Source organism: Equus caballus, chromosome 17 (genome assembly GCF_041296265.1).
Source record: "Equus caballus isolate H_3958 breed thoroughbred chromosome 17, TB-T2T, whole genome shotgun sequence".
In the NCBI taxonomy this organism is placed as follows: domain Eukaryota; kingdom Metazoa; phylum Chordata; class Mammalia; order Perissodactyla; family Equidae; genus Equus; species Equus caballus.
Window position 1 is genome coordinate 40,686,579 of NC_091700.1, and position 24,034 is coordinate 40,710,612.

Consider the following 24,034-nt stretch of genomic DNA (forward strand, 5'->3'; position numbering starts at 1 on the left):
ACCTAAAAAGTTCAAGGATCCCTACGTATACTTTCTTGGGATTTTTCTTCTTACTAAGTAAGAAATGGGCCTAACATTCTGACATCGTGAAAAGTATCCCTTCAAATACATTGAAAAACGATTTGAGCCAGAAACAATCAGGATGGCTCCCATTCATCCGAATTCTCCTCCACCTCCTCCAACCTATCAACTCACCAAGCCTACCCCTCTTCCTTAGAGACCGAGAGCACCCGCTCCTCCCAAGTCCTCTGCTTTTCCCATAAATAAAGTCTAGTTAAAAAGTAGCTGAAAGCTGAGTTTCTATTTTTTAACTTTTCTTGAGGAATGCTGCCTGTCTCCCCACTCCTACTCCATTCCTGGCCATGAACATGTGTTTGCTGATTCATCAGGCTGCCTGGAATCGTAGGTCCTCAGAACGAGACGCGCCCTGAGAAGTCAGTTTCGTTAGGTTGTCGCAACTGGGGGACTCACCCCCAAAAGATCATATCAGAATATTCAAGGGCTTAGGAGATTTTAAAAATATATTTAATATTATGATATTTTTATAAATATAACACAGAAATTGTTTTTCTAATAAAGATCATTGAAAGTAAAACTTGAGAAACATTTTTGTTAAGTGGGATTACATGGAAGATCAATTTAGCAGGAGTAGGAACAGATATACTAAGGCTTGAAGCTTACGTAACTTGGAAAGCCTCCTTTAAAAAAGAATATGAAATTACAAAAAAAAATTTACCTACAAAAGTGAGTACTTATTTAGAATGAGAAAAAATTTTTAAAGCTGGCAGATAACATCAACATCAAAATCCCAAAAGGTAACATTTATTTATTGTTACTATCATTAATTAACTATTGACCCATTTTTATAACATTTTCCCCTGCATCTTTGGCTGCTTTTGCTTTGCCTGTTCCTCTGACAATAATTTAATAAGATCATTTCCCATAAAGAGAATAGAATGAATATTGATTTAACATGACTGGTTGAAAATTGTTTTTAATTATATTCTAGTTATGGGGCCGGCCCGGTGGCGCAGCAGTTAAGTTTGCACGTTCCACTTCGGTGGCCTGGGGTTCGCTGGTTCAGATCCCGGGTGCGGACATGGCACTGCTTGACAAGCCATGCTGTGGTAGGCGTCCCACACATAAAGTAGAGGAAGATGGGCATGGATGTTAGCTCAGGGCCAGTCTTCCTCAGCAAAAAGAGGAGGATTGGCAGCAGATGTTAGCTCAGGGCTAATCTTCCTCAAAAAAAAAAAAAAAAAGGTTAATTCTATTCTAGTTTTATTAATAGCTTAGGCAAATTTCTTTCTGCACATCTATAACTTTTTCAGCAGTTTCTTGAGAAATTTCTTTTCTCCTTGTGGCAAGTCCTAGGACGCCAGCCCTTGATCTCCCTCCACACGTCTCAGCCCTCTCCCCCAGCTTCCTGCAAGTTCTCTGGCATGAGATGGGCCCCAGTCAGGGAATTGTGGACTCTCCTTTGGATGTCTTCTTTTGGGGTCACATTAAGATCTGGATGCTTGTTGAGTCCCCCGGGGGGAGGTGGCCATGGGGCTGGGTGGCCTGTAGTCCTCCTAACAGGCACCCAGGACCAGTATCAGGGCATGCAGGGTCCCACCCTCCCAGGTCGGGGATGGCCCCAAGCCACAGCGGGCTGGGCAGGGCTGCTTCCTCCCTGGCAGCCTCCGCTTCATTTGCTTCTAAAGCAAATCTGGTTCACTCTGGGCTTAAATGAGAAGTCCTCAGACATTTTGGTCTTAAGAAGCTTCTTTACTCTTGAAAATTATTGAAAACCCCAAAGAGCTTTTGTTTATGTATTGGTATTTACTATATTAAAAATTAAAACTGAGGAACTTAAAAAGGTTATTTATTAATCCATCTAGGAATAACAATAATTAACCTATTACATGTCAGCATAAATAACATTTTTCAATGGAAAATAACCATATTATCCAAATAAAAAAATTAGTGAGAAGAGTGAAATGTCACTCTTTTTACATTCTTTGCAAATCGCTTTAATGTTTGACCCACTAGAAGATAGCTGGATTCTATCTTCTGCACTCTGTTCTTTGTGATCTGTGGTTTTGTTTGAACTATATGGAGAAAATATAGATGGAGGAAGTACTTTGATGCTCTTTTCAGAGAATTGTGGAGATTCTTTAAAACCTCACGAAAGTTCCACAAGTGGTAGTTTCTCAAACATCAGTTACAATGTTGAGTGTGAAGCCACACCAATGACCTCTTTCATACTCTATGTGAAAATCCCGTGGCCTGTGTTACACTTTGAAATAAATCTTTTACCATCATTTTGAACTATCAGGCATTAGTCATTTGGAAAATATTAGCTCACTGAGTTATGCAGATCTTACGAATGATGTCAAGATACAGTACATTATCCAATATCAAAATCACATTTGTCAATATCACCAGCATCTCATCAAAGCCTCTAAGAATCGGGAAGCTAATGAGCTCACAGTAGCAGATGCAAGTTTTCCAAACTTCCAATTTTCACTTGAAAGCTTGAGTTTTATCGTTGGCAACAAATTCTGTCAGTTATTCTCCTTGAAATGACAAGCTAACTTTGTTCTTTTTTTAAGAAAACGTCTGCCAAATATCCAAGTCTGAGTAACCGTTGTTCGTCTGTCAGTGGTTCTTTCAAGTAGAAATGATGTTGCGTGAAAAAAGTGGCTAATTCAGCTCACAAAAACAATTGTAGGGTGCTTTTCCTGGAGGTGACCATCGCCACTTTACACAGCACAGGGCTTTATGTGTTTGTGTACTTCCCATTTCGTCACACAGATGTACAAAAGATGTGTACTCAAGGCCAAGATTTAATAAAACTGACATTTTTTACTGCTTCATTAAAGATGACCTGAAGTGAAACTGGCTTAAAAAAATTTTTTTTTATTACGGTGAGTGTGTGGCAGTGAAGAATTCAATGACGGCTTAGTACAGGTCAGTGCCACTGCCTTGATTCATGCTAGGGCAGCGATGGTTTCACACACTAATGCTTTTGCACCATTAGCGCAAATGTCAGCCAGTAAAAAAGGCAAATAATGTCTTGAATTTTTATGAAAATGGTTTTGACCTCTTGGACCCCTAGAAGCATCTTAGGGACCCCCAGGGGTTCCATGGAACACACCTTGAGAATTGCTGGTTTCTGTGCCAGAGTCTTTCTCAGTGCATTACATCATGTGTTGGCTGGGGAAAGTGGAGGGCAAGGGAGGGGAGGGTTGTACATCCAAATCTTCTTGGAAACATTGACCTAACCCAATACTGTTGTTGTAAAGATGAAGAAATGGAGGCATAGTGAGATTCATTCCAAGTCATCTACCTCTGTCATGGTAGAGCCAGGGTCAGTGACACACACAATGACTATGTAAGCCTCTGTCAAGTTAGGTGTGTCATATCTCCTAAATTCTCTTATAAATATTCACCTTATTTTGTGCCAGGTACAGTGGTAGGGAATTGAAGATATGAAATCAAATGACGTTTTCCTGACCTCTGGGCCTCTGTAGTCTAGAAAGCATGCAGACAGGTAAATCAAAGCCTACAGTGCAGCCGGTGCCAAGAAAGGTAAATGTGGTGAGCCTCTGGGCTCAGAGGAGGGATGCTGAATCTGATTGCTGCTCAGAATGACAGTAGCCAGTGACTTTTAGGCTGAGTTGGGAAGGAGGAACAAGACATTGCCAGATAAGAGGGAGTGAAGGCCCTTCCCATGGAGGGAGAGTCTTTGGGAAGGCAGGGAGGAAGCAACTGGCATGGCAGGAACTTTGAGGAGCTAGAGGAACGGGTGGCGGAGATGGTTGGAGGTGAGAGGGGAAGACTCAGGGGCTATGTCATGGGGGACTGTACGTGTGAACCCAAGAAGTCTGGACTTATGAAAGTCTTGGGGAGCTGGAGAAGCCGGCTGGAGGACTAGCTAGAATGATGACGGGCTGGTGCTTCTTCCGAATACCAGATGGTCATGACACCAGGACAAGCTCTTTGACTCTCAGGGCCTCACCTCCCCCAACCACACCTCGAGTCACATGATAACACACAAGTTTGTTATATGAATTCCTGCCTACCATAAGGGAGCTCTTGAAGGAACAATTTCCCATGCCTTAGAATTAATCCCATTTTCTTGGCCTGAAACTTGCTACAAAGTGCTATTTATTTTTCCTGTGGGCTTTATGGCTCACTCCGGACTCTTAGAAACCATTACATCAGTTTAGTAATGTTGAACAATGTAAGATCTATAATTTGTAATCTGTTGCCTTGCCAGACTGAATCCTAGAAAGTATTTCTGAGCAGGGGTTTCCAAACCTGGAGAGTCATCTGAGACAAGTGGTTAAAAAAGTACCGATTTCCAGGCACCGCCTCCAGGGCCCGGGAATCTGTATGTTTATTTTGCTCCCCAAGTTCTTCTGGAACAGACAGCCTGGCCCTGATTTTCTGCCCAGACATTTTGGGTATCACAAATTGGAACCATCTAAAGAGGAACATACATTTAATCGCTGACTGTTCCAGGTAAATGTTGATTCGTCAGATCACTTACGCGCTGTGTGTTACACGGCCACTTATGTGGTTGGTATTTTTCATGTTACGTGAAGTGTGCTCCTCCTTGTGCGAGCTGGAAACATTGAACTTTTACTTCATTTCTCACATTTGTTGCTTTTCCACCCCCCGACTTCTTCAAAATGTTTTCTGATGGCCATTTTTCTCTCCTTCCTTTCTTCTTACTAGAGCCTTTACCATCACACTAGAAAGATATCAATCATTTTATTTATTTTATTCTTGGTGAGCATATTGCTTCACTAAAGCAGTTTGAATGACTATATATGCGAGTGTGCACTGATTCTGTGGGAAGTGTTACATGCAAGAGCATGGAGATCAATAAACAAGGCTGACAATTCCTGTGTAATCATAACAGTCTGGGCATGTCTGGCATCCCAGAAATGTGCAACATATATATAAACCAAATAAATCTTTGACACTAAATTATTATGAGTTCAGCCTACAGGAAAGAAGACACTGCCAGACCCCGCCAGGGATGAACGGGTAGTCCCATCAGAGGCCTGCCAAGTGCCACAGAGTTTCCTACATTTCCAAGGGTCCTGGAGATAACATAATCCTTCTGGGGCCTTCAGAACAAATTAGGACAACATGTCAAGTTTGAATTTGGGTCTTGCCCATCGTGTTCAATTTTGCTCATAGGCACAGATGCACGGCACGCGTTTTCACAAAGGCCCACAGGCCCTGGGGAGATGGGTGGAGGGTGATGCCAACGTGGCAGCAAGCACCTACTCAAGGGAGTGATGCTGGTTCAGATCCCTCTTCTGCCCCGGGCCCCACATCTTGCTCCTCTGAGCAGCTGCATCTGATGATGCTCGGAGACCTCTGTACAGACATGAGCCCAAACAGGAAATTTCACAAGGGAGTGAAACTCAGAGAGCCTCTAGTTCAGTGGCGTTCAACTGGAGGGACCGGGCCCTGGGGCTTTTAGAGATCCCCAGTGAATGCGTGTGCATGGGGAGGGAGGCATGGATTTAAAAAAAAGTTGAGGAATCCTGATCTCACCAACCACCTCTGATACTTTACAGACAAGGACGTGGAGGCCCAAAGAGGGGAAGTGAATTTCCCTGGGAGCTCATTCATGTCAGGGATAGGCCTGGAACCGGAGTCCCCTGACCACCAGCCCCAGCCACCCCCCAGTATGTTCTCATGATTATTACAGTTCCTCCTCCCATATCTGTGGGGTTCTCATTTTCTCCAAGCTCTTTCACTTTGGTTACCCTCTTTTACCCTCATCAACACTCTTGTCAGAAATGGGGCACAGGTATTATACACTTGATCTTAGACAAAAGGCCGAGAAGCGATAGCTGCACAGGTATTATTACCCCACTTTACAGTAAGGAAACTAAATTCCAGGTAGATAAAGGGGTATTTAGCCCAGAAAAAAATATAAAGATTTAGGAATGAATAAGAATCTTCAAATGTTACTGGGCTGGTCCCTGGAGGAGGGACCAGCCCAGTCTGCATTTCCCCCATTGGCAGAACTAAGGCCAGTAAGTGAAACTACTCGGCAAGATGCAGGAGCTATGTGGGCTTCAGAGCTCAGAGCCCAGATCCTTCACTTGTCAACTGGGTGATCCTGGCAAGACGCTTAACCTCTCTGAGCATCAATTTTCTCAATAGCAAAAGGGATGATCAGAAATAATCTGTGGCCAAAAGCAGAGCCTCAATAAATAAAAGGTATTATTAGGGCCCCAAAATAGGTTTCAGTTCTACATAAGAAAGAACTTTCTAGGGGCCGGCCCAGTGGCGCAGCGGTTAAGTGTGCACGTTCCACTTCAGCGGCCCAGGGTTCGCCAGTTCGGATCCCGGGTGCAGACATGGCACCACTTGGCAAGCCATGCTGTGGTAGGCATCCCACGTATAAAGTAGAGGAAGATGAGCACGGATGTTAGCTCAGGGCCAGTCTTCCTAAGCAAGAAGAGGAGGATTGGCAGCAGTTGGCTCAGGGATAATCTTCCTCAAAAAAATAAAAAGAAAGAAAGAACTTTCCATCAAATAGAGCAGTCTGTAAGTGCAATGCACTGTCTTGCAGAGGAGTGAGCTTCTTGTCACTGGAAGCATTCAAGACGAAACTGGAAGATCAGCAGTCAGAGGTAATATAGCGTGGCAAATTGGACAATGAGGAAATTTTATACCTTTCCCAATTCCAAGATTCTATGGTGTGTTCTGGGATAAACTCAAATGTTCTGTACAGTTTTCTTCTATATTCTTCAAACATGCTTTCTGCTGCCTCAGAGCCTATTCTCTCTGTGCAGAACGCTCTTTTTTGCCCACCCATGCTTCAGACTCAGTTAAACCTCCCTTTCCTAGGGAAGTATTCCCTGACCAGCCTCCTTCCCCCAGAATTGACTGAATTGCTAACTGCATTTTAGTGATTCACACAAGGACCAAGCCAAGAGTGCAAGCCTTCTAAATCCCAGGTGAAGGCTCTTTTCACCGGCTTTGGTGAGCTGTTGCAAGACTAAAGTCCAACACAGCCATCACATTGCAAAATGTGAGATACTCAAGCAGCTCCCCTACCTGCTTCAGACCACAAGGCTCCACAACCACTGAGTTCTAAGTTCACTACCATGTATTAGGTTTTTAGCATGTGCCAAGTATAGTGCCACTTGCTTGGGGTCTAAAGATAAAAATAAGTCACAGTATCCATGCTGGAGGAGTCCAGTCTAGGGGGTAAGACCAATAATCTTGACATAAATTGGAGAAACACATAGCCGTCCGTGGGCACTTGAGAGGGGAGCTCTTGGCCCAAACTGGGGTCCAGGGAAGGCTTCTTGGAGGAGTTGACACCCAGACACTCTAGTGTTTTCCATTCCTTATGATCAGGAGAGTTCTTGCTATATTCAATCTTGGTGGGTCAGGGGATAAATTCCTGGGGCAGAACTCCGGTGGCTGGGTTTTCATACACCGTGGTTTATCTTTCAGAGCTTCTGCAGAAGTGCAAGATGCCTTCATGACTTACACCGTCTATGATGACGCCATCACCATGAAGCTCATCCAAGAGGCCTGCAAGGCTCTAGGTGGGTATGAAAGGAACTTGTTTTGGTTTCCCAGGGCTCCCGTGACAAAGGACAATCAGTACTCATTATTTGCCATAGTTCAGTTCTATAAAGTCTATGCAAACACTGAATTTGCGAATACTGGGCCATCGCTCCTAGGGGAAATACAGGGCCGGGTTCCTGAGAGCCTCTGGTCACAACATTTTCATAAATACATAACCTCATATTGTGTGTGTTTCTGTAAAGGCGCCTTATTTAATATATATTATTAGTCATTAACATTAAACTCATGGCCAACAGCACTACTGCTCATGCCTGCGAGAAGCTTATCTAACACCTGTATTTTCTCTGTGAGGCACATCACGACCGCACACCGAGGGACACTAGACAACACTTCAGGCCTATGCCTGGGGGCATTTTAAACAGTAGAATCACCAAAGTACAAACATGCAGAAACGTGACACTAAATAGATGGCAAAAAGGATGCTAGTTTATAGTATGAGAACTGAAACAGGAACACAGAGCGTTTCCTTGTTTGACCTTAGCTAGAAACATCGTGCTGGGCGACTCCGAGTTTTTGCTCTTCTGAACATGTCCATGAATGACTGGGAAAGCTCTGTGAGTGTTGATTTTGGGATTACAAATATATTTTGGCAAGTAGGTGAATTTGCAAATACAGACTGCGAATAATGAGGTTTGACTGTACCACAAAATGGGCAGCTGAAAACAACAGGAACTTATTCTCTCAGAGTTCGGGGGCTGGAAGTCTGAAATCAAGTTGCTGGCAGCTGCTCCCTCTGAAGGCTATAGTGAAGACTCCTTCCTCTTCCAGGTCCTGGTGGTCCCAGGTGTTCCTTGTGGTGGCATAACTCCAGTCTCGGCTTCCGTCTTCACATGGCCGTCTTCCTCCTGTGTGTCTGTGTCTCTGTGTCCAAATTTCCCACTTCTTATAAGGATCCCAGTCATATTGGATTTAGGGCCCACCCTAAACCAGTAATCCATCCTTTCCCTTTGAGTAGTCTTAGGCTTCTTACAGACAAAAGTTGTAAGCATCACTTTTAGTTTCATCATCAGCGCCACCAGCGTCATGTTTGGCCTTGATGTTGACTTTGACAGGTGCTATAATACCTTTGAAATGGATCATCGTGATTACATCTGGGTATCAGGAAGAACAGCACTGAGCATTCCCTTACGTCAACCCTACTTGTGTTTATCTGGAAATGGACGTGGTGTACTTTGTGAGGTGCTGAGGGCCCTTCTCCCTGATCTGCTCTGCCATGGAACATCTTCCCGTCTGCCTAAACACTAAAATGCCATGGAAGGTGTCATAATGGGGGGGCCCACATATGGATGGTTCCACTTACAGTGCACATGTACTCCCAGAATGATTTCTCCCATGGACGTATCAGCAAAAGATGATTAATTGTTTTAACCTGATCACCCCTCAGGTCCCAGGAGGGAGAGCTACGGGAAAAAGACAGAATTTAGCTTCGCCTCTTTCTAGTTTAATGACCCAGGACAAGTTACTTACTCCGTCATAATTTTCCCACTGGTCAAATTATGAGAATAATAATAATATCTATGCTTCAGAGTTGTTCTGAGGATTAAATGAGATATTGTATGTGAAAATATCAAATGTGGTATCTGGCATATAATAAGCTCTCAAAAAATATTTTCTTCCTTCCTTCCTTCCCTCCGTATTAATTTCCTAGGGCTGCCATAAGAAAGTACTATAAATCAGGCAGCTTCAAACAACAGAAATTTATCTCTCACAGTTTTATGTCCTCATAGTGGAGGCTAGAAGTTCACTGTCAACGTGTCAGCAGGGTTAACTTCTTCCAGAGGCTCTGAGGGAGAACCTGTCCCGTGCCTCTCTCCTGGCTTCTGTCGGTTGCTGGCAATCCTTGGCTTGTAGCCTCGTCACTCCCATCTCTGCCTCCATCTTCACATGGCCTTCTTCCCTGTGTGTCTTCACACAGCCTTCTTACAAGGACACGTCATTGGATTAGGGCCCACCCTAACCCAGCAGGACCTTATCTTGATTTAAGTAGTTATAGTGGCAAAGACCCCATTTTCAAATAACGTGACATTTGGAGGTTCAAGGTGGACATGGATCTTGGGGGGGACACTATTCAGCTCAGTACACCCTCCTTTCCTTTAACCTTCCTTCTCACCAGCATTGAGCACGCAATGAGCTGGGGCCTGGAGAGGCAGGAGGGGCAGGTGGCCTCCACTGTCTAGACTCTCGGGGGCTGCATGCAGGAAGCAGAGGAGGCCCCTCTGGTACTTCCAGGCTCTTTGACGACATCACTCTTTCGGTCCCAGTTGAGCTTTCTTTGCCCATTCCTCATGGGCAGCGTGGCTTTGGGTCACTCTGAGATGGCATTTAGGGATTACTGCAGGTAGACTCTGCGTCAGCATCCTCTCCTGGCACCTGAGAGCTTGGGGCAGATTGTTGGCAGTGTGGGTGAAGCCTGGGAGCTCAGGGCCTTCTGGCTGGTTCCTGTGCAGCCCACGGAGGATCAGGCGGCAGGGGCTGTGGTTTCCAGCTGTTTTTCAAGCTGGTTTTCACAGTGTCTCTGAGGGCCAAGCAATTGAGTGCTGTCCTTGGGAGCTCTTCCTGAGGTGGTTACAGGTTAAAGCCAGCCCCACGCACCCAATAACCAGCCCCGCAGGTGTGCTTGACAACACACCCGGGCAGCTGCCTAACGTAATCCAGTAGGGACAGGTGGCTTCTCCAGAGTGCAGCTGTGATGTGTAATGTGCCTGTGTCAAGTGAGGCATCAAGCTTATTTCCTTTTCCTTTGAATTTCAGAGAAATTCTCTGATTTTTAAAAAAACTGTGCCAGCTTTAAGCCCATGCACCTGGATCTGGTAGAAAAGAAAGCTTTTCCCTTGATTTTCCCATGGCAGTTCCACATCTGCGACTCTCCTCGTGTTCCTGGTCATCTCCTGGATACAGAAAACCTTCCAGGCATCTGCATCTGGGAGAAGCCCCAAGTCTCTGCAAGGCCGGGAGGGGGATGCCGTTGAAGCCTGGGGAGCTGAGCGTGCATGATGCGCAGAGCCTCTCCAGCAAGGGGCAGTCACCTGCTGTCCCTGCCAACTCCAGGCCACCTGCTGCCCCTGGCTCATCTGGCTGCTCCAGTCTGTCTTGGAGCCACAGAGCCAAGCAGGGGTCAGAGGTGCCAAGGAGGGCTGGCAGGATGACGGCGATTGGAGTAAGGAGGAATCTGGGGCACCAACTGGTCTTTAACTTTCAACCAGATATGTGTTGGCCCTTAGTCACTTGCCGCCCACACCTCCTAATAAGATTCGACAAGGTTGTTTCTGAGACTGGAAATAAGGCGCAGAGAAAGAAATGTTTGTTTGCTCCTTCAGCTCCGGGAACTTGGGCTGTAAGAGCAGCGCATCTCCCAGTGCCTTCTGAAGCCAGTGCTCAGCCTCCCTCCGCAGGGACCCTTTGAGGGAGGATGCCGGTGACGGGCAGACAGGGCTCATGTGGCCTCCCATCAGTGGCAGCTGGGATTTTCCTTACCCACTGCCCTTTCAAAGATGCCCACAGAGAGAATTTCTAGGAAAAAGCTGGGCCGGGACCTAGGCAGGGTCAGTGGCACCTGCAAACCCACCCCTACCCTGTCCAGCCTGTTTGGGGGACGCCTAGACCTCTTTGTCTCCCCTTTAGCTGATGCCAGGAGCGTGGGCATCAGAAAGAAATGCAGGGGCAGTTGGGATTTCTCGGCAGGAGTCTGACCCCAGGGTGTGTGCTCTTTATAGGGCTGTGCTGCACCAGGGGGCTGGGAGCCCGGAGACCTGCCTTCTGGACTCAGCTCTGCTCCTAAGCATCCACCTTCCTGCTCCACGCATGGCAGCACCCCTGCAGCAGAGCGAAACCTCCCAGGCCCCTTATTTGACACAACTACCAAGAGATTTATGATCTTAAACGCTGCTTTTTAATATTGTAAAATATGTGATATTGATATTAAATATGCCTTTCAAACCCAACAGGCAGACCATCCCTTATTCTAGCTTGCGCTCCCCCGCGTATGCAGGGCCTGGATGCGGTCCCTCCAGCTGACGGTTCTGTGATGCTGAGAGAGGGCTGCTGGCCCACAGGCACGTCTGAGAGTGACAACTGCCTCCTTTCTTCCAGCTGAGTAGGAGGGGCATCCAGTTACTCTCCCTCCACAGAAAGAGTAAAAATCATTAGGTGGGAATTCTGTACTGAGAGGTGACTATTTAGATTTGATCTGAAAAGCTGGAATTTTGACAGAGCCTGGAAAATAAAAGAGCGAAAAGGCTTGGATTGGGTGGTGGAATAAACCCTTCCTTCAGTCTTTTCTTGATTTTGTTTCAAGAGACCCCAGCAGCAGGAGGGTATCGCAGCTGTATCGTGCGGTGTCAGTTTGGTTCTGAGCTCTCTGCCGAAGGGCGTCTTGTCATCATTCTAGAATGAGCGCCAGGGATTGGATTCATCTCTGTGATGCCAGCTGTGTGACCTTAGGCCAGTGACAGAATTTCACGGAGAGTTAATCTCCTCAAAAATACTTGCTTCAAAGGGTCATAAGAAGGAAGGAGTTAAATCAGGTGACAACTGTAAGGAGCTTGGCAACATGTATGGCACACAGTGGGTGCTCAGCAAATGTGAACAGGATAGTGAATCTGAAGGGGAGGCGGGGGATTTCTATGTTTTGTACCTCTGGCTGTTGTCCCTTAAAAGTAGAGGCAAGCTTTGCTGTTCACCTTGAACGGCTGTGGTATAAAACACTGTCTGAGCCCTTTTAGTGGTAGTTGGCAAACTACAAACAGCCCATGGGCCAAATCTGGCCCCTTGCCTATTTTTGTAAAGAAAGTTTTACTGGAAGACAGCTATGCTCACTCGTTTACATATTGTCTATGGCTGCTTTCGTGTTGTAATGGCAGAGTTGAGTAACTGGGACAGAGGCTGTATGACCTGCAAAACTGACAATATTTGCTATACCCTTTACAGAAAAAGTTTTGTCATCTCATGCTCTAGAGAATGGATCTTTTTTTTTTTTAAAGATTGGCACCTGAGCTAACAACTGTTGCAAATCTTCTTTTTTTCCTCCTTCTTCTTCTCCCCAAATCCCCCCAGTACATAGTTGTATATTTTAGTTGTGGGTCCTTCTAGTTGTGGTATGTGGGATGCCACCTCAACATGGCCTGATGAGCAGCGTCATGTCTGCGCCCAGGATCTGAACCGGCGAAACCCCTGGCCGCCAAAGCAGAGCGCACAAACTTAACCACTCGGCCACGGAGCAGACGAGTACAGGAACTCTAATAAGTTTTTAGATCTCCAGAAAGAAATATTGCCTATGTCTAATATCACACGCAGACCGTTTTTTAACAGTGTGTAGCAGAGAGATGCCATCACACACTCGCCCTAACGCATTCACAGTTCCAAAACAACCGATACATTTAGAGGCAGCAACGAGTTTATAGATCAAGATGCGGGGCTTTCTACCAAAAGCCAAAGTATATCACTGTGATTTCTTTCTGTCTCACTTCTTGTTGTTTATCACAACAACACCTCTTGCCTTATACCTGAAAGGGTGTTTAAGTATGGCAAGTGCATTTTCAATTAAAAAGTTGGGATGCAAAATCGAGTAAACACATGCATGTGTCTTAGAATCAGGGTGGCCCTGGGAAGCATGGGCAGAGTGGTCTCTCTCTCTCTCTCCATACATATATATCTCCCATGAGTCAGAGAGAGCAAGGCCCTGCCAGGAGGAAGTCTGCTGGAAGGACATTTCACTGTTTCACAAAATACACTGGTCACTTGAGAAGAACTCCTCCCTTAGACAAAGAGAAAAGCATGCTCAGCTACCACTAGTCAGTGCTTTGCCCTCCAGTGGGCTCCAGAATGCAATTTTCCTACCTTTAAGCAATTGTTGGGACTCTTCCAGACCGCTCTGCCACCGCATAGCTCTGTGCTTTCTAATTAGCATAATTCAGGATGGGACCAGATGGCGGGTTGAGCATTGCATAAGGAATTGTTCTGTATATGAATAAGTGCCTACTTAGTGTGTAAGTGGGTTATTAACGATCTGAAGTGACAAAATTCAAAACAACACACAACAGCCATTTGGCACAGCTGTGTCCGTCTAGACTTCGCTTGCTGAGAAACCAAGAGCAAAATGCGTTTCAACAGTTAGCCATCAGCAAATGCCAACCAGCCTTCTCTGCACCTACCTCTTTAAAAACAAGAGTAACAGGATAAAATTGGTGAAGTCCTGAAATCAGGCATTGTAATAGTTGCTCTTCACCATGACCCCCTGAGGTGGGACAAGTAACCCAGGCCACGGGACCAACTGAAAAAAGAAGACTTGAACTCAGGTGTCCTGACTTGGAGGCCGGTGCTGAAGGCCGTGGGCCGAAGGGGCTGTTGACTGGTTGGGCACAAGGTCTCTAGCAAGGGCTTTGGGATCAGACAGACCTGGGTGAGCCTTACGTCTAAGAATGTAACCTGAGTCAAATTCCCCACTGCTAAATGGCAATGATATCCACAGCACCAGCCTCAGAGTCTTGTCCTAAAGGTGAAATCCAATAATATGAGCAAAGTCCATAGCACAGAGTGGGTAGTCAACAAAGCAATCCCCTCGCCCTGTCCCTCTCCCCCGACCCCGCCCAGTAGACGCTTGGTTGGGCTGACTTCTCTGTTCTGAAGTTTGCGGGGAAGCCGGGAGCTTCCTACCTACCGGGTTTGAGTGAGATTGCTTCACCCCTGCAGAGGACCTCCCACTGAGCCACCTTAACTCCCCAGCCCCTTCTTCTCTGTGCCCTGATAGACTTACTGCTACACCTGGAACCCAACCCTCCCAATTTAGAATCTGTTTCCTCCTGGCAACTGATGATGCCAACGTGGGTAGCTGTTCCTCTCTTTTTAAACTCCTCTTTCTCCTACTCACAAAGGATGTCTCCGTCCATGATCTCATGCCTGACTTGAGCAATACCGTTTGAGAAGGAGAGTGCTCTGGATGAGCGGCTCTTTCCAGGTATCCGAAGCTTATTCCTTTGGATACGAAAGCCTTAAAAAAAACTTACCTATTTTCAATAGAAAACTTTAAAAAATGTACTGCATATACTTCCCTGTCTTGTGGAAGAGCGTATGTTTTCTGGGTACCTTAGGTGGGCCACCTTGAGGAATAGTTCTTGTCCCCTGTATCTGGGTGATGGGAGGTGGGCAGCGGTCATGGGAAGTTCATCAGCCCTGAGTGGACCCTTCGCTCAGGAGGCCCCGCCTCGGTGACTGTGGCTTGGCGTCATCCCTCTGCCAGGGTTTAGCAGGCATCCTGTCCTCTGCCCTGGACAGCCCACCTCTGCTCTTTCCAGTCCCTTGAGCTATCACCCAGCAAGAAGTAAACATTTCCTGGTGACGCCAAAAAGCCAAGCTCGTTAATCCACAAAGTTTGAGTTTATACATCATTCCAATCAAAAAGCTTCTTAGAAGGCTCCACACCTCTCCTGGAAAACTAAGCATAGATGCTTTATGACTATTATTTTCCTGCCAACAAAGAAGTCTTCTATTTAAAAAAATTTTTTTTAATAGATTTTTTCACACATGCACAAAAGTAGAGAGAATTGTATACTGAAGCCCACATATCCTTCACTTAGCTTCAATAATTATTAATATTTTGCCAATCTTGTTTCATCTCTCTGGTCCCTCCACCCTTTTTCTGGTTTTGTTTTTGCTGGAATGTCTTAAAGCAAATCTCTGGTTTCCCCTGATTTTACTCATAAATATTTCAGTATGAGTCTCTAACAAGATAAAGACATTTTAAGACATAGTCATAATGCCTTGATTATACCCAACAAAATTCATAATATTACAGAGGCCCAGAATCCAGCTGTATCTCGGCTGGCCATGGATAAATGTGGTCTTTGTGGTCTTATTATATTAGATTTCTTAGGGTCTTTTCAGGACAATAGCAAAAACTTTTTACTTTGACATAATTTCAAACTCACAGAAATTTTGTGAGAATAGTACAAAGAATTCCCATGCTCTTCGTCCATAGTTCCCGAATGTTAACATTTTACTATATTGGCTCCATCCTTCTCTCTATATCTACATCTATAATTTTTTTCCTGAATTGTGAGTATGTTGCAGACACGATGTCTCTTTATCCCAAAAAATTCTCTTACATAACTACAGTACAACCATCAAACTCAGGAAATGAACATTGATATAATGCTATTATCTAATCTACAGACTTTATGGAGATTTTTCCAGTTGTCTCAACATTTCCTTTAGAACAAAGGAAAACCCTGGATCGTGTCAGTTCTTTGACTCTTTGGTCTTCTGTAGTCTGGAACAGTCTCTGAGTCTCTCTTTGTGTTTTATAACGTTGATATGTTTGGAAAGTTCTTGTCGGCTATTTTGTAGAATGCCCCTCAACTCAGCTTTAGCCCATATTTCCTCATGATTCAATTCAGGTTATGCTTTCTTGGCAGGAAGCCCACAGAAGTGACGTTTTGTCCTTCTCGATTCATCATATCAGGAGGCATATTATGTCAATTTGCCCGTTATTGGTGTTAACCTTGATTACTTGGTTAAGGGGGAAATCTGCTGGGTTTCTTCATTGTAAAGTTCCTCTTTTTCCCTTTGTCATTAGGATCTTGTGAGAAAATATTTTCAGACTATGTAAATATCTTCTTGCTCCTCAAACTCCTTCTTCCCTAATTTTAGTATTCTTTGGTGATTCTTGCCTGAATCAACAATTATGATGGTGGTCAAGTGGTGATTTTTCTAAGTATATCATTCCTTTTATATTTATTAGTTGGATTTCTACTATAGGAAAGAATTTTCCCATCTCCTATTTATTTATGTGTATCAATGTGAACCCTTGATTCTTATTTTTTAATAGGTTGGAAGCCTTTACTTTCATTATTTTTGATATTCAAATTTTCCAAGATGTAGCCAGTGCCCTTCCAAACTGCCCCCTGTGTCCTTTTGACACGTCCCTATCATTGTTTGGTCACTTCTTCACTTTCTGGCGTGATGAGAGGTTATAAACTCATCTCATCCTTTCTATGCACCAGGCTTGAAATTTGCCATTTCTCCAAGGAAGCCTGAACACACACACACACGCACAAACAGCGCCCTCTCTCTCTCTCTCCATCCATTTCTCTCTCTAAAACCATGATGGGTTTTGTGGTCTTATTATGGTAGATTTCCTAATCTGCACCACAGCCTTCATTCTGTTCCTCCCCTTTCCATAACTGTAATTCCTCCTCACACAGCAAGAAATCTGGTTCCCATTATGTACAATGTATTTACTTATATGCTTAATCCTCGAATCTTCAGAAAGTCATTTCAGAGTTGCTCACCCACACCGCTGTGCAAAGGAAGCCGGCTAACTGCAGTTAAATATTTATTTAAAGTCCTTTTTGTCTTTAGCCTGAGGACAAAGCCGTCGAAATATTATGTTCAAATGCTACTGGATTAATTTTTTTCCTGGGTAATTAGGTTATTCAAAACTGCTCTGTCGAAATATTGTTCTGTTAATCTGTTTCTGTTTGTATTCCATCTGAGGATTTTCCCTATCCTTATTGATCTTATTTATTTTCTTTATTCAAAGTATATGAGTCATTAACACGATTTCCTAAACCAGAACTATTCAAAAAGGTGTGCTCAGAGCAGGGTCAGTCTCCTCCACTCCACAATTTTTCTAACCTTTCCACCTCACTCCCGCCAATGCCTGTAGGTAACCAATCTCAATAGTCCCTGGTTTATCATCCTGGTGTTTAATTTCACACAAATAAGCAGATAGATACATATTTCCTTATTTCCTCTTATTTGTTACATAAAAGATAGAATATCAAGCATACTATAGATTCTTCTTTGCACTATCAAAAGCTCTGTTAAGGAACCCACAACTTCGGTTTAGTTCTCTCTTGCATTTTCTATATATCCCTGACTCCCTGTGACTTAGAAAACTTATGGAATCCTAAGTCCACTGAGGTATACTGTACAACAAACTCAAACAGGTGGTGGTTTTAAAAAGTGACTTTTATCCTCTGCTAGACAAGCATCCTCAACCAAGAATCCTAGAAGAGGCCCCAAACCCAGCACTGAGCGAAAACACCACACACAAACCCGAGATCCATGTTCAAGCAACAGTTGTCTCAAGCCAGCCGTCCATTCCTCTTAACAGAGCTGGGTGCCCAGAAACAAAATAACCAGGGTCTGGAGCAAGCAACTTTGTGGACTTTTTGTAGGTTTACAGATTTAAAAGAACAGCCAAGTGGGCAGACTTTCTACACAAGGTGGCCACTGTCACTTTACTGTAACTGCTTGACTTGCAGATAGCCTAGTCCTCCCCAGAGAGGTCCCCTGGAGAGGGAGGCCTCTGGGATCTGTGCTTTCCTGGCAGGTCACAGGACGCACCTGCTCAGAGCTCCACCCTCCGGGATGCACAGCACAGCTGTTTTTTCTCAGCTTGAACAAGTTAGATTTAGCAAGAAGGCAGGGGTGGAAGGAGGACAGAGGAAAGAACAATTCCACACCTGTTCATGTACTTTTCAGGAGTTCTCCTCCCAGGGACTCATAAGCTTTGGAAAGGACTTGAGTGGAATTTATTTCAGTTCCCTTGGGGGTTAGCAGGTGGCTCTTGATTGCTGTTATCCACAAGCCTGCCTGCCTCCAGCTAGCGATGGACCTACAAGCAGAGAACCCAACAGAGGCAATTAACGCAGGCTGTTACCCCCTCCCACCCTAGCCTTCCAAGCTTCCTCTAGATTCAGAAGATCTGGCTAATACGTTTTGGGGACGTATATAGAACTCACCTCTGACAAGACCAGACCTCCTCAGTGGGGATTCTCTCCTGCTCAAATTACGGAATGGTTATCTACCCGATAGTCTGGCCGTAGACAATGTGCTGCAGAGAATCCGCTGCTCAGACCATCTCAGGAAGCAAGGAGAAGCTGGAAAGCGCACAGACCTCCTTGGATCCCCTGCCACCCCCATAGGAATTGGTCATAGGAAGCTCAAGTGACATGGAAAGCCCCTTACTATGAATTCCAGTCCTGGCCAGAGCCTTATAGGATCCAAGGGTCCAGCCAAGGAATCCCATGGTTCTCCCATAAACCTGGGCATTCCAGACCTTCTCCCAGCCCCCAGGACTTGCCACAAGTCACAACGCCACCGTAAATAAGAGAATGTTTTCTCACAGATGCGCCAGGCCACCAGCATCAATGGCTTCTCTGTCTCCTGTGTCAGTGATGAAAAACCTGTCCGCATCCCCCACCTCGGGGGAGACTCCTTGTTTCTCTGACTGCTTCTCCAGAAGCTTTGGGATATGGTACAAAAAGTGCTGAATTCAGAGTTAGAGCATCTGCCACTCTGTGTGATTTGGGTCAATTCACAAAGATGACTCTCAGCCTCGGTGGGCTCACCTGTAAAAAAGAGCACATGATGGTAAGATTATCTTACAAGGTTTTGGCAAGCATTGAGTAAAATAACATTAATTAATGTGTGTTTCCGAAACTATAAAATATTCTTAAAAAAAACTGGCTGGGCCAACCCAAGTGGCCTAGTGGTTAATTTCAGCATGCTCCACTCCAGTAGCCTGGGTTTGGTTCCTGGGCGCAGGACCACACCACTCATCTGTCAGTGGCCATTCTGTGGTGGTGGCTCACATAAAAAAAAAAAAGTAAGATTGACAACAGATGTTAGCCCAGGGCACATCTTCCTCAACAAAAAAAAAAAAAAAAAAAAAAAAACACAGGCTGCCCCTCCATAAAGGAAATGATAGCACGCTGTCTATTCCAACAGTGCAGACAGGGCAGCAGCCCCACTATCACGGATTTACCCCACGTATTTATCAAGCACCTACTTTATGTCTAGCACAGAAAGCACATAGAACGAGGTCACTGCCCTTCAGAATTATCATACAGTTAGGAAGAAAAGAAAAATGCACCACTCAGGAAGAGAGAATTCAGTGTGACGTGGGATGTTGAGAGAGATCTTTATGGAGGATGCAATGTGAAAACTGCACCTCAAAAGGAAACTAGGATGTGGAGAGGACGAGAGAGAAGGGGAAGACATTGCAAGGGTTTGGTATCATCTTTTGGGTAAATCGGAATGACAGAAGTTTGTTGATATTGTTTTTTAGTGGCAGTATTAGTTATTTCTCAGAGGTAACTTTTTATTCTGCTTCAAGGCCATTGTATTTAAAGATGCCTATAAGGGGTAGGAGAGATTGCAGAGGGCCCAAAACTGCCCTGCCCAGAGCGAGCTTCATTGTGGGCGCCAGATTTGGCCATCAGAGGAATGTGAAGCTTCCTGTCCCCTTCTGGACTGTAGAGAAATTTTTGCCATGGGGGCCACAGAAAAGACCAGAGTAGGGCTGGGGGACTCATGTTTCCTGAGCACCTACCAGGTGCCAAGCCTGCACTGGGCTCCTCACCACGGCCCACTATGTGGACATTATTACTGGCATTTTACTGAGGAGAAAAGTTAAGCCTTAGAGAGAAGTTCAGGAACATCTCACACAGCCGGATTCGGACTCTGTGGAAATAAATGAAAACTGCCCGGATGAGAACACACACTTGGCAGGTGCTTATTCTGGGGGTCTGCCTGGCTTCTGCAGGTATCTCCATGGAAGCCATTCTGAAACTCTTTGGAGAATACTTCTTTAAATTCTGCAAGATGTCTGGCTATGACAGGATGTTACGGACCCTGGGAGGAAATCTCACGGAGTTTATTGAAAACCTGGATGCCCTCCACAGTTACCTCGCACTCTCTTATCAGGTAAGGCTATCTGAGTCTGGTCTTGGTGGCCCTGAGAGGAAGCAAATGTCTGTAGCCGCTCTGGGCCATCTCCTGCCTCCCCCACGAGGGCTGCAGATGCAAGGGGCCTGCGGAGTCCTTGGTACATGGTGTCAGTGGGCTGAGAAGTTCTCTGGGGAAAGGAATGGAAAATAAATATCTGTTGGTCATTTTTATAAACCGGCTGACAACAGCTGGAGAGGCTGGCTTTGTGATGGATGATGACCTATTCTGATAGGGGCTGGTGTGGGTTTGGAATGAAATCTAGAAGACTGATCACAATGGGAACAAAGGCTGGGAAACAGTCAGGTTTCAGTGGACTTATAAAATCTCTCCTCAGGTTTCCTGGCCTGGATAGAGCTGATAAATAGCTTCTGCAGCCAGATTCATTTATTCATGTATCAGAAGGAAAGACTTGACAGGGCCAAGAGCCGGAATCGGAAACCATCCAACTCTGATTAACCCACGGGGTAACTGCCTGAGGTGTTAAGAAACTAACTTCCCTACTGGGATATGTCCTTCTGGAGTTCATTCCTTGATTTTCTTGTTTGTAGAGATCATTGGAAATTCTAACGCCTAGACTCCTTTTTCTTTTTTAAAAAAGAGAATGCTTTATTGAAAAGGCAAAGTGACATTTACACATATCATAATAATAATTTATTATTTTAATGAAATAGTTTCTATTTATTTTTAGGGCCCTTTATGGTTCACTAAGCTCTTTCTTTACCATTTCTTTCTTTCTTTTTTTTTGGTGAAGAAGATTGGCCCTGAGCTAACATCTGTTGCCAACCTTCTTCTTTTTGTTTGAGGAATATTGTCACTGAGCTAACATCTGTGCCAATATTCCTCTATTTTATGTGGGATGCTGCCACAGCATGGTTTGACAAGTGGTGCTAGGTCCGCGCCCAAGGTCCAAACCTGCAAATCCCGGGCTGCTGAAACAGAGTACGTGAACTTAACCATTGTGCCACCAGGCTGGCCCCTACCATTTCTATATTTAATGGCACAACCATCCTTGAAGGTTGGTTGTGCCATCTTCATGTCATGAAGATAAAATGGAATTATGTACATTAAAGAAACTCTTGAACCATAGTGCACCCTGATAGGTGTTAAATGGGAAAACTATTATTTTCTCCAGTTGTCAGATAAGGAATAAGAGGCTTGGAAACCTAACTGACTTCAAGTAGGATGAGTAGCCGGGTCTGTCCTGTTGTTATCATGTGAAATACCTAAGGATAGAGGGAGTAGAAAGAGCCCTGGCTATGGGTCAGATGGGCCTACTGTGCTGTCTAACCAGCTCTGTGACTTTCTAGCTGTGTGATCCCAGACAAGTTATTTGCCCTCTCTAGACTTCCATGTTTTTTTTACTTATTTATTTAACAAATATGTATTGAGCACCCACTATGTGTCAAGCACGTTTTCAGTCATTGGACACACACAGAGATAAAAAAGGAATAAATAGGAGAAAAAAACCCTCTCTCATAATGATGTGTGGACTAAAAGAAATCATACATGTAAAGTCTCTAGTGTTGTAATCAGTACAGAAAAGACATTTCATAAATAATAACTCCCTTCACCTTCCTTTTCTCTCTGTTCCATATGGCTAGTTTTAAAAGTAATTCATATAGCAACTTCCTTTCAAATTTCTTTGCTAAAGCACTACAATTCTGGCATAAAGAAATACAGATAGGTCACTTCAATAATTTTCCATAACTGTTTTAAAGTCTAATCTTTCATCTGAAAATTTGGGTAATATTTTAAGACACAGTTCTAGAGAAGATATTAATATTCTTCCATTCATTCATTAAATCAAAAAATATTATGGAACATCTTTTTTTTTCTTTTAGATTGTCACCTGAGCTAACATCTGCTGCCAATCTTCCTCTTTTCTTTTCTTTTTTTCCCCAAAGCCCCCTAGTACATAGTTGCATATTCTAGTTGTACGTCCTTCTGGTTGTGGCATGTGGGACGCTGCCTCAGCGTGGCCTGGTGAGCAGTGCCATGTCTGCACCCAGGATCCAAACCGGCAAAACCCCAGGCTGCTGAAGCAGAGCACGTAAAATTTACCACTTGGCCACGGGGCCGGCCCCTGGAACATCTCTTATGTTCTACATATTGTCCTCAGCATATTTCTGTCTCTTTTATGGATAAGAGTGAAAGGAATTGAGGTTCTGTAGTCCCAAATCCATTGTTTTTATCCCACTCCTGCTATTCTTCTGATAATCATTCCTTCATATGCCAAAACCAGCGCTGGAGAAGCAATAGAAGAGAATGTCTCTAGGGGTGAGAACGTTTTGCATATAATGAGATAAATAAAATATGTGAATATCATAGTAGGAAAGTTGAAATAAAATACATACCGTGATAGCTATACAGTGCTTTCTACTGGGTAAAATGTTATAGATTGTCTCTTTAGGCAAAAATAAAACAAGATAATCCTGACTTTTTCTTTATGTCTGTCTCCAGTAATTTGGCTGTGGCTGAAAGTATACATTTCTGCTTATAGCTGTGCCTTCAATCTTGTTGGGTTTTAGCTAACTTTCACTGGATTCTAATTATGAGGCAGATGTTGGGCTAAGCAATTTATAAACATTGCATTATCTTATTAACACCCCTGAGATTAGCTACTCTTACTTTTCCCACTCTACCGATGAGGAAACTGAGGCCCACAAGGGTCAAATCGCCCAGGCTGTGGGGGCTGAGCTAGGACCCCACGCCAGGGGTCCCTGTCTCCAAAGACCATAGTCTGGTCTGCTTCTCACTGTCTTCGTTTTGCCCTGATTCTCCACTTTTATAAAGCCCTATTTTAATCAAGAAATAAAAGTATAGTCATGTTACTTAGAGAGTTGGAGACACTGACCAGAATTAAAGGCACCTGCTTTGCGAAGTGTCTCTGGAAGTGGGCTAGCTGGGGGCCAGGAGTGAGGGTGGAGATGGCAGCAGCAGTATGTGGATTTTCATTTTAGCCCTTCTGTACTCTGCTATTCTGTTTTCATTACATCACACAGATGTAGGATTTAGATATAATTTTTAAAAATAATTTTTAATTTCCTGTTTTACCATACGCTTTTTATATGTGCTGCCTCTAATCTTCTTTAGATTCATTCAAGATGTAAACACACATACACACAAACACATGCATTCTTTATGTATATGCTTTTGGAAAGATAAAATAAATATTTGAAAAAGAATCTCATTTTAATTAGCAACCCCTCCTGTCTCGTGGAGGAGAGCAAAGATCTGGGAAGGAACTCAGCTCCTTAATCTCTTCCCTCACTCGGACCAAAAGTCAGGGTGCTGAGCTGCCTATGAATCAAACAGGGGAGAAAATTCCTTCTTGGGGATTCCCCCAGGCAAAATCTTCATCCTTGTTTCCCGGCATACATCTACCATGAGATGTCATTCCACCATTAATCTAGTCTTAACCTTCCCGGGTCTCAGTTTCCTCCTCTTTAAAATGGGTATAATGCTTGCCATATAGAGTTGCTTAGGGCATTAGGTATAATATAAAATTCCTGACAATATAGGAGCTGAAACCATGGTAGATTTTATTTTTCAATGATTGGAGGGGGTTTGGGACATAGTTCTGTGTGATGTGGTGGATAAGTACCGTTGTTTCACAAGGCCTCCAAAGCATAATTTAACTAACTTTCGTTCACTGGGAAAAACATATTGTGTCTTTTCG

At 44.3% G+C, this 24,034-nt stretch overlaps 1 protein-coding gene across 1 annotated transcript in view; it reads left to right on the plus strand.

Moving 5' to 3' along the window:
• Positions 1-24,034, plus strand: part of LOC100054420 (guanylate cyclase soluble subunit beta-2-like) — a 69,248-nt gene that overhangs the window by 10,483 nt on the left and 34,731 nt on the right. The window contains exon 3 of the mRNA XM_070239688.1: positions 7,486-7,580. Within this exon, the coding sequence (XP_070095789.1) occupies positions 7,486-7,580 (95 nt within the window). The remainder of the gene's footprint in view (positions 1-7,485; positions 7,581-24,034) is intronic.